General features: G+C 42.7%; 1 protein-coding gene across 1 annotated transcript; it reads right to left on the bottom strand.

Annotated features, from left to right (window-relative positions):
• Positions 1-7904: 7904 nt before the first annotated feature.
• On the bottom strand, positions 7905-8894 carry C12H20orf173 (chromosome 12 C20orf173 homolog). The gene is made up of 3 exons (XM_046678045.1): positions 8583-8894; positions 8181-8356; positions 7905-8028 (listed from the first exon to the last, which is right to left on the bottom strand). Exons 1-3 carry the CDS (start codon positions 8892-8894, stop codon positions 7905-7907), a joined length of 612 nt encoding a protein of 203 aa, XP_046534001.1.
• Between the last annotated feature and the right edge of the window lie 2918 nt (positions 8895-11812).

An 11812-nucleotide genomic window follows, 5' to 3' on the forward strand; every position in this document is an offset into this window, starting at 1 on the left:
TGTGGGTCCTTCTAGTTGTGGCATGTGGGACACCACCTCAGCATGGCTTGATGAGCAGTGCCGTGTCCAGGATCCAAACCGACAAAACCCTGGGCCGCTGAAGCAGAGCACACAAACTTAACCACTCGGCCACAGGGCCAGCCCAAGAGTATGATTTCTGATCCTTGTTAACCATAGTAATTGAAATTCTTCGTCTCAGAAACAGGAACAGACTCCGGCAAACTTAAGCAGAAAAACAACTCATTGGTTAAATATCTAGCAATTTACAGAATAGATGTGAAAGCTAGAGAACGAGGCTGAGGCTATAACCAAAGGAGGCAAGATGTAGCCAAAGACCACCCCAGGAACGGCCAGCCTGGAATGTCACCACTATTGCCACCACAACTGGACCCGTGACACTGTGGGACACTATGATTGTTTAAACAGGGTCACAAATTTTTTTCAGCTCCTTTCATTTGGAAGAAGAGTCTATTTCCCCACTTCTTTTTTTTTTCTAAAGATTGGCACCTGAGCTAACATCTGTTGCTAATCTTTTTTTCACCATCTTCTTCTCCCAAAAGCCCCCCAGTACATAGTTGTATATTCCAGTTGTGAGTGCCTCTGGTTGTGCCATTTGGGACGCTGCCTCAGCATGGCCTGACGAGTGGTGCCATGTCCACACCCAGGATCCAAACTGGCAAAACCCCGGGCCACAGAAGCAGAGCGTGCGAACTTAATCACTCGGCCACGGGGCCTGCCACTCCCCACTTCTTGAATCTGCGGTCATTTTATGACTTGATCTGAACAATAGAATGCTGCACAGGTGACACTATGTGACTTCATAGCCTTGACCTTAAGAGGCCTTGCAGCTTCCACTCTCACTCTCTCGTAATGCTTCCACCATCACATGAAGAAGTCTGGATAAAAGATTAGATGGAGAGAGAGGCTTAGCTGCCCAGCAATTCCAGCCATCCCAGCTGAGGACCAGACGTGTAAGTGAGGCCGTCTTAAATCAGTCAGCCTCAACTAAGCCACCAGTTACCAGCAGTGGCAGCATAAGTGAATTTGAGTAAGACCAATAGGAAAACTGCCCTGTCAATCCATAGAATTGCAATAAATAATAATTGTTGTTTGAAGTCACTCCATTTTAAGAGAGATCTGTTATGAAGGTAATAATGGATACAGACATCCTGCTCAGTTCAGACTAGCCATAGAGAATAGTCTCTAACTGACTCTGCACCTTTGCATCAGGACATCAAGTTCTAGAGTTCATGAAAGAACCATTGATTGAACTCACATAGGTCACATGTCCATGTTCTAGCTTCCATGGGGTAGGAAGCAGAACTATTGAACCCATTTTGGGGTCCTGTAGGAGGAGGCAGGACCCTGACTCTACCTATCTTGGGTTTGTCCCCAGTGGAAAGAAGCATTTTTCTCTCTCTCATCACAATGTGTACTGGCCTGGCTATCTCTGTCTCTAATTATTTTTTCTCTCATCTTTTTATTGATTGTGAGTATTATGACAACAAGAATCTTTTTCTGCCATATATAGCTAGTTACAAATTGCTAGTACTTTTTCTCGACTAGGAAATTTGTTTCTTGTTCCTGTAAATTCAAAATGGATAGGAACGGGGTAGTGCCTCTATTCTATGAAGTATTCAGGCACGTAATAAAATAATGATTGAGTCTCTGTCATCTTTAACACAAGGACCCCAAGATTTTCATGGGTGTCAACAGACAGCAGGTGATTGGGGGAAGAGAAAGAGAATTGCATGTGGGGGTCTATTTAGACTAGGCATGGAAATAGTACACAAGGATCTGTGCACATACACTGAACAGAAATAAATTACCTCGGATACCTAAGTACTTGACAACCTGGAACGTGTGGTCTCGTTGTGTTTTCTCAGGAATAGCATCCTTAACGTGATAACAGTGCTTCACATCCAGCCGGTCTTGGCTGTATTTACTATCTCTGCTTCCACACTCACCGTACCCTAAATCTATTCGCAACGTCAGTTCTTGTTCAAAACACAAGATCAAACTTACCAGCTGATTCCTGAGTGTTTCTCCAAGATACGTTTGTTTTTAATGTCCAATTGAATTAGTGTCATCAAATAATAAAGGTTGTTTTTTTTAAAGATTGGCACCTGAGCTAACAACTGTTGCCAATCTTTTTTTCTTTTCTGCTTTTTCTCCCCAAATCCTCCCAGCATATAGTTGTATATTTCAGTTGTGGGTCCTTCTAGTTGTGGCATGTGGGATGCCGCCCCAGCATGGCCTGATGAGCAGTGCCATGTCCGCGCCCAGGATCTGAACCAGTGAAACCCTGCGCTGCCGAAGCGGAGCGCATGAATGTAACCACTCGGCCACGGGGCTGACCCCAAATAATAAAGCTTTTAACAGATGAGGATATTGTTACATTTTTCTAAAATAGTAAGCATTCTAATGGGTTGTTTTTTCAGTCTCCTAATATAATTAGTTTCCTACTTTTCCCTCAAAAACATTAGGCTACTTTAAAAAATCTTAACACTTGTCTATAAGATTAAAACCACTTTGTATATGAATATATTCTGCTTTTCTTTTTCTCAGTGACTTTTTTTTCAGTTTTATTGAGATATAATTGTCATACAACATTGTATTGGTTTAATCATTATGTAGAACATAATGATTTGTCTATATTGTGAAATGATTACCACGGTAAGTTTAGTTAACATCCCTCACCTCACATAGCTGTAAATTTCTTTTCTTGTGCTGAGAACTTTTAAGATCTACTCTCTTAGCAACTTTCAAATATATAATACAGTATTGTTAACTAGAATCACCATACTGCCCATCACCTCCCCAGGACATATTTATCTTATAACTGGAAGTTTGACCATCTTCACCCATTTCCCCTACCCTCTACATGCCACCTCTGGCAACCACCAACCTGTTCTCTGTTTCTATGAATTTGGTTTTCTTCGATTCCACCAATAAACGAGATCATGGAGTATTTGTCTTTCTCTGTCTGACTTATTTCACTTAGCATAATGTCCTCAAGTTCCATCCATGTTGTCACAAATGGCATGGCTTCTTTTTTATGGCTGAATAATAATATATATCACATTTTTTTATACATTCATCCATTATGGACGCTTAGGCTGTTTCCATGTCTTGGCTATTGTAAATAATGCTGCAATGAATGTGGAAGTGCAGATATCTCTTCGAGATAGTGATTTCATTTCCTCAAGATATATCGAGAGAGATATATACCCAGAAGTGGAATTGCTGGATCATATGGCGGATAATATGGTGGTTCTATTTTTAATTCTTTGAGGAACCTCCATACTGTTTTCCATAATGATTGCACATTCCCACCAACAGTGCACAGGGCTCCCTTCTCTCCACTTCCTTGCCAACAACATCTCATCTCATCTTCTTGATCATAGCCATTCTAACAGGTGTGAGGTGATATCTCAATGTAGTTTAGATTTGCATTATCCTGATGATTAATGATGTTGAGTACCTTTGCATGTACCTGTTGGTCATTTATGTGTCTTCTTTGGAAAAATGTCTGTTCAGCTCCTCTGCCCACTTCTCAATCAGATTGTTCCTTTCTTATGCTATTGAGTCACATGAGTTCTTTACATATTTGAGATATTAACCCCTTATCAGATATATGATTTGCAAATATATTCTCCCATAGGTTGCCTTTTCATTTTGTTGATTGTTTCCTTTGCTGTGCAGAAGCTTTTTAGTTTGAGGTAGTCCCACTTGTTTATATTTGTTTTTGCTGTCTTTGACCAACGGCTAGTATGGCTAGAAAACTATTTAGCATGAAACTTTTTTGGTGAGTTCATGCATATCTTAACTCATCAGCAGATCTTCCACATGTGTGAAATTAAATTCTGATTACTATAATTGTTTTATTGTGGTAAAAAATCACATAACATAAAATTTACCATCTTAACCATTTTTAAATGTGCAGTTCATTAGTGTTAAGTATGTTCACATTGTTGTGAAACAGATCTCCAGAACTTTTTCGTCCAGCAAAACAAACTCTGTACCCATTACACAATAAGTCTCCATATTCCTCCCTCCCTCAGCCCCTGGAAACCACCATTGATTTCCTATTCCTACGAATTTGCCTACTCTAAAGAGGAAGCATACAGTATTTGTCTTTTCGTGTCTGGTTTGTTTTACTTAGTGTAATATCCTCAAGGTTAATCTATGTTAAGCATATGACAAGATTTCCTTTCTTATTATTTGTCTTTAAATTTTTATTAAATATTAAATACATATGAAAGATTATAACAAGAAAACAAACACCCATGTACCCACATTAATGAATAGAATATCATTAATACCATTGAAGACCCTGGGTGCTCCTTCCCTGCCAGATGCTAACACTATTGGGAATTTTGTGTTTAGCATTCCCTCAGCTTTTTCTTTTTACCACATCTATGTATATCTAAATAATACACATTTATTTGTATGCTTATTTTTGTATGTTTTTGAACATAATAGATGTAATCATATCATATGCATTTTTGTGCAACTGCCTTTTTTATTGAGATGAAATTCACATAATATACAATGAATCATTTCTTTTCTTTGTTTTTTTTCCTCCTCAAAGCCCCAGTACATAGTTGTATATTCTAATTGTACATCCTTCTAGTTCTTCTATGTGAGCCACCACCACAGCATGGCTACTGACAGATGGGTGGTGTGGTTCCGTGCCCGGGAATCAAACCCAGGCCACCAAAGTGGAGCTTGCTCAACTTTAACTGCTAGGCAATAAAGCATGGCTCACAATGAACCATTTAATTGTACAATTCAGTGGCATTTAGTGTACTCACAATGTTGTGCAGCCGCCAGCTCTCTCTACTTTCAAGACTTTTTCAATACTCCAAAAAATACTCTCCATGCATCAAATAATTATTCACCATTCTCTCCTGCCCCCAGCCCCTAGTAACCACTAATCTGCTTCCTGTTTCTATGGATTTACCTATTCTGGATATATCATGTAAAAAGAATCATACATGTGATGTTTTGCGTCCAGTTTCCTTCACTTAGCATAATGTTTTTGAGGTTTTTTCAAGTTGTAACATGTATTAATACTTTGCTGCTTTTAATGGCTGAATAATATTCCATTGTGTGGACATACCACAATTTGTTTATCCATTTGCCCATTGATAGATATTTGGGTTGTTTCCACCTTTTTGCTATGGTGAATAATGCTGCTATAAACATCTGTGTACAAGTTTCTATGTGGATATATGTTTTCATTTCTCTTGGGTATCTAAGAGTGGAATTGCTGGTTCATATCGTAATGCTATGTTTAACTTTCCGAGGAACTGACAAACTGTTTTCCACAGCAAGAAGGCAAAGAGCTGCTGCCCATGGAACTCGCTGGCCCCATCACATGTTCACCCAGCTCACGGAGCTACAGGAAAGCTACAAAGACTTAGTTCTCACTACAATTCTAGCAAAATGATGAATTAAAAGATAACCGGGGTGCCGGCCTGGTGGCATAGTGGTTAAGTTCACATGCTCCTCTTCAGTGGCCTGGGGTTTGACAGTTAGGTTCCCAGGCACAGACCTATGCACCACTTATCAAGCCATGCTGTGGCAGCATCCCACATAAAGTAGAGGAAGATGGGCACAGATGTTAGCTCAAGGCCAATTTTCCTCAACAAAAAGAGGAGGATTGGTGGTGGTTGTTAGCTTAGGGTTAATCTTCCTCAAAAAAAAAAAAAAATATATATATATAACCTTAACACTCTCCTACTACAAAAATCCAGAACTGCTGATCAAAACACAGTATTAAATTTTTTAAATTGTATTTATTTTTGAGTGTATAATGTAGTATTGGACTGTCCCTGTGGGACATAGTCCAAAAGGTACTAAAAGTAAAAGAAAAGAAAGAATCCATCCCTCACTTGTTCCCCACCTACCCAGTCTCCTCCCCAGAGGCAACTACCGTTCCTAACGTCTTGTTAATGGGAAAATTTCCAAACATATACATATATATTGTTTTAATAAAAATTATTTTAGGGGCCTGCCCCGTGGCAGAGTGGTTAAGTTCTTGCGCTCTACTTCGGCGGTCCAGGGTTTCGCCAGTTCAGATCCTGGGTGCGGACATGGCACTGCTAATCAGGCCATGCTGAGGTGGCATCCCACATGCCACATCAAGAAGGACCCACAAGTAAAATATACAACTATGTACTGGGGTGCTTTGGGGAGAAAAGGGAAAAAATAAAATCTTCAAAAAAAATTATTTTAAGTGCAGAACAGAGGTCAAAAGAAAAACAGGAAGACCCTAGATGCCAGAAATGAAAACTGAAAAACAGCATCGGGAGTGCTTGAGCTGCCTGAGTGGCTGCCCAGGAATTTAGAAATTTAATGCCCATGTGGGCAGAGGACCTTGAGCCCAGGAGAGACAGAGAACTAAAACAGAGGGCCCTACAAACACTGAGAACCTCAACGAGCTGAACCTTCAGTGAAAAAGCTGAGCTAGAAAAAAATCCACCCTCCCGCGTAGGGTGAAACAAGGAGGCTTATCTCTTATCTGATGGGGAAAGAGCCCCGCCTTAAGAACTCAGCCTGGGCTTGCACTTTGCAGGGGTTAGGTCTAAATTTACACCTCCTGCATGATCCAGGGGATCAGGAGAGACATTAACATAAATACTGCCCCTGAGATCTGGAAATCAAAAGCGGCCCTTCCTCTCCTGACACTATCCTCGCAGGTAAGGGAATCAGGCCAGGATTTTATTCAGTACCAGACTGATCTCCACACAATTTCCTCTTGCCGTTTACCCCTGAAAGTCCTCATAGTCCTGCTGCAGCTGCCACCATCCCAAGACTCCCCTGCATTCAGGCCCAAAGGACTAGGACTTGTGTGGACCCTACAGGGTGTCACGTGTGGATGGTGAGCTTGCCCACACGCTCTAGCTGACTTCCATTTCTCCTTGTGTGCTATGCATGGACAGAATCTCCTTGCAGTCGTTGGTCTGATTAACATCCTCCCAGTAACGGGACCACTTTCCTTGCTTTTCTGATCAAAATCCAAAGCGGGCATCCTGGTGAATGAGAGAAGGATGTATGTGTCAGCAGGCTGAATTCTGTCCTTATTCCACCTGCCCTCACTCAACATCAATGGTAATAGGCTGCCTCTTGGAGCTGGGAGGAGAACGGAGCTCACCTTCTTGAGGAAAAACAGACTCTGAACACACAGAGTGACCTCAGAGCCCAGAAAAGAGAGCATCAACTAGTTGCTCCTCATGATATTGGAGGAAGAGAGAGGGTTCCCCAGGGAGACAAGAGAAGGGCATTCCATGCAGAGGGAGCAGTGTGTGAGAAGGCACGAGGCAGCTGGTGTGTTTGGGGTATGCCGAGAAGCCCAGTGTGTGAGCCTGGGAGAGAGGAGGGGAGGGGAGGGGTCAGATCTTGCAGGGTCTTGAAAGCCAGACAGAAAATTTTGAACTCTATGTTGAAGGCATACAGGAGAGAAGTTTTAAGTGAGGAAGGGACAAGAATCTCTCTTAACTGGGTCACAGGTGTGCAATGCACAGACCAGAGCCACAAGCCCCAGGGATAGATGCTGACCCTGGGTATTCAGCCTGTTACCCTGGTTGTACCTGTGGAAGGTGGGGCTGATCACCAGGACCTGGGGAAGAAGGAAGAGGGGGCCGACCTGGGGCCCTTCTCACGGCAGCCCACAGCCACATCCTACTCTCTCTTGTCTCCCTACCTGGTCTTTGTTATCTTCCATTCCACTAGGGAATTAGACCATCTTCTGAAATCTAAGAAAGAATTAGGAGGTGGGGAAGTTTCAGTAGCCCCTGAGACTTGGGAAGGTCCTGTAAGTCCCCCCAGTAAGCCAGCAGAGGGTCTCCCTGGACCCCCCCTGTCTTCCCTTGCAGTGACCTCCCCTCACTCCCATATTAAGAATGTCTGTGTTCCAAGACCATCACCTCCTCACTCAGAGCATCTGAAGTCCATGCCAAATCAAAAAGCTTCAGGACCAGCAGCACCAGCTGTCTCCAGGAACCCTGGTCTCCAACATTCCTGCGGTAGATGAAGCGCCCCATGGTTTGGTTCCCCACTGTCTTGAAGCCCTGAACTGGAGCCTGGTACATCCTGGGAAGGAGAGCAGAAACTGATAGAACTCTGGGGACAGGCCTGACCTTCCTGCTCCCTGCCCTCCCCTCAGCACCCACCTGCAGACTGCGGTGTGTTGGTTGACGTTGTTGTGGAGGCTGGAGGCCTGCAGGATCTTCAAGTTCCCCAACACACAAGTCCCACAGTAGAGATCAAAATGACTTGCTGAAGGTCTGGGAATCACCTTGAACAGCTTCTTCCACACTTTGTCCAGCTCACTTGCTGAGTTCGTGCCCTGGAAATAGCAAGAGAGAAGAGACTGGGGGCTGGGAGCCAGGTATCAGCTCCCAGTGGAAGGAAAGCAGACCTAGGTGGGTGAAACCTCCATCTGGAGGTCAGGGATTGAGGCTGTGAAGATGAGAGGTGCATTAAGCCAGGACTGAGGGAAGAGGTTTGGGCAGGAGATAGGCTAGGCCTGGGAAGGACAGGGGATAGGACTGGGCCCCCTGTTGACAACTGACCAACCACTGGAGCACAGCATCAGAAGTCATGGACTCTGTTGCCCCCTTCAGGTACCCCATCATCTTCCCATAGCATGTGTCAAACCAGTTCCATTCTCTGACTGTGGGATGGTAAAGAGATGAGTTGAGAGTCCCAGATGGGCAGCCACATTTCCTGAATTTGAACCAAGAGCAGTTGCAAGGCCGTGGTACCAAGTACATCAGTTTTTCCCAGGGTGCTGATTCAGGTTTCTGATCCAGGCAGGAGGCCATCAGCCACAAGATGAACACCCAGAAGACCCATAGGACAAAAATCTGCCATAAGTGTTTCATATCCAGGTGATGGCTCTTGTGGCAGATAGCAGACTGGCTTCTCTACCGGGACTGAGAAGAAAGAAGAATAGGCCACAGACAGTCCCACAACTCTGTCTTGTTGGCCTCCCTGGCTCCCCAACCGTCTACACCAAACCTCCTCCCAGCTCCTCATCTCCTGCCTCCCTATCCATTTGCTCACCTCCAAAGAAGACTCTGGCTGGGCCTGGGATAGAAGGTGCAAGAGCAGAAAGATAGCATACGGTGTGTCCCATCTCCTCCTTGAAGGAGGAAAGCTTAGCTCTCAGTGGAGTCCTCTGTGCTACCCAGTTATATCATAGATCTCCTCACAAAGTACACATTGTGACCTCCCTCCTTTAGCTTGCCTGGACAAAGCCAGCACCCTATCCTGTCTGTAATACACATGCTGCCTCCACTGAATGTAAGATCCACGAGCACAGAGACCAACCTGTCTTCTTTACCTCTGCATCCCTAATGATACCGAGCAACGGGCTCACTCTGCTCGCCACGATCTGAGCCAATTAATCACAAGTTAGGGATCGAGAAAGGAAGTTTTAATTCAATTACCTGGCATAATTGGGAAGACAGCAGACTAAGATCTCAAAAAACCATTCCAAAATTACAGAACTTTGAGGTAGTTATATAGGGAAAATGGGCAGTAAGGAGGAGGTTTCTTCAGGCATGACGGACTCCAGGGTCTTTTATTGTTCCGCTCTTCTGTTAGCTGTGATGGATACCTTGTAGGTGTGTTTCCTGCCTGTGGTCAGCCTGTTCATGGAAAGAAACTCATAAAACAAAATTTTAATTTATCAGGTTATCGGGGAGTACACATGTAAGCAGAGGCCATAAATCAAGAGAGCATGTGAATTTTTTCGAGTATGTGCAGAGCAGCAAGTAGTCACACAGAGGAGGGATGGGGCCATTTAGCGCAAGATGGCCTCACTTTTTGCTCACTTATGCTAAGTCTTAGAATCTTTTAATAAATACTTATGGGATATATGAAAAGAGACGAAAGGGAACTTTACTATTTATAGGCTCCTTCTCCAATTGTGTAACTTCGGCTCAGACCTCCCTTCTATTTTCTAAGACCCCGTATCCAACAGCCTCTCAGACTTCGACTTAGATGTCTCAGAGACCTGTCACACTGAACAAGCCTGAGACTGACCTCATGATTTTCCCTTTAAACAAATCCCTTCCCAAGACGTCTCTATCTCAATAAATAGTCCCAGTTGCTGAAGCCAGAAACCCACGTGCCATCCTCGATTTCTCCGCCTTCTATGATCTAACTCCATTTTTAAATCCATTTGCTTCTACTCCAAACCACCTTCTTCTCTGCATCTCCACTGCCACCTTCTTAATTCAGTCCTAGCCTGTGAAAGATACTAAGAAACAAAAATGAAAAGCTTTGAATTATTTTTAAGATTTTAGAAAAAAAAAGGGTCAGAAACCATTTTGTTCTTTTAAAAAATCAGAACATTTATTTTGATGGGATGAGAATGGTAAAATGGTTCATCTTAACTAGTGGAAATCTGCACTGGGTATTTTACAGCTTTTAAAACAATTCACCAAAAAAAATTGAGTAAGGTCTGTGATCCAGTTAATTGTATTGTACCAATGTCAATTTCCTGGATTTGAAGAGCATCTTATTGTGGTTTTAATTTGCATTTCCCTAATAAATAATGACGCTGAGCATCTTTTCATACACTTATTAGCTAGCCATTCATATATCTTCTTTGGTGAAATATCTATTCAAATATTTTTCCCATTTTTAAATTGGGTTGTTCATCTTATTAGTGAGTTTTAAGAATTCCTTATATATTCTAGATATAAGTCCTTAATCATATATGATTTGCAAATCTTTTCTCCTAGTATGTGACTTGTATTAATGGTGTCTTTTGAAGCACAAAAACTTTAATCTTAATGAAGTCCAATTTATTTTATGGATTATGCTTTCGTATCATATCTAAGAATGATTTGCTTAACCCACGATCACAAAAGGTTAGGGGTTCAACGTAGTTTAGTGGTCAGCCAAAGACTGGTCATAGGTTACACTTAATTAAACATCTTGAGTCTATAAGACTTCTCCCCTTTGCCATGGATCTCTGTGTGGTTTGGGGACACATTGAAAATTCAAGCAGTTTGCCACAAGTTCGCTCAGCTTTTACTTTCTGCATGCTTGGGGCCTCGCATTCGGCCAGAGATAACTCCATGTCTAAGACCCTCTCAGATCTCTCCTGAGCTTGCGTACAGGCTTGTGCAAGTGGGCAGCCTTCCAGACCACCAGGGACGTGTGAAAACTTATCAAGGCCCACTATAGCTATCTTGTTGCCAGATCTCTCTGTTAAACTTCTGGCTGGTTTGCCAGCCTTTTGCTTGTCCCAACCAGTATCATGACCTCAGGCTAGCCACAATTTTGGTTTTCCTTGATTATTTGCCCCTAGATTGCTATTGTTTTCAGCAATGTCCATGGGTGAGAGTTTTACAATCTCTGCTCCAAATTAAAACAAGCCCGTCCAAGGGCACAGCTCCTAATCCTCACAAACTTCCCCCCGCTAGTAGGACTAAAGCACAGACTTGGGGTGGGGAAGATGGGAGCAGCCACTGGCTAAAATGCCACGAAATGTCCTTGTCTTGACTGAGGTTTGGTAGTTTTTCTTGAATAAATGCTTCTCAATTTGATGTATGCCTTTGATTAATTTCTAGAGCCCTGAAGTGATTATGACAATTCTGTACAGTTTTATCATTGCTTTTTAAGGAGAGGATTTGCTGAGCTCATTGAGTCATTCTGGAAGCCCCATCCCTTAACCAATATACTCTTGAATGGTGGTTAATTTTTTTCTCTTATTATCATAAAATATTTGAAGGACACTATAGTGAATACTACAATTAACAACACTGGAGTGAATAATATAATGACA

This window comes from Equus quagga, chromosome 12 (genome assembly GCF_021613505.1).
Source record: "Equus quagga isolate Etosha38 chromosome 12, UCLA_HA_Equagga_1.0, whole genome shotgun sequence".
Classification (NCBI taxonomy): Eukaryota; Metazoa; Chordata; class Mammalia; order Perissodactyla; family Equidae; genus Equus; species Equus quagga.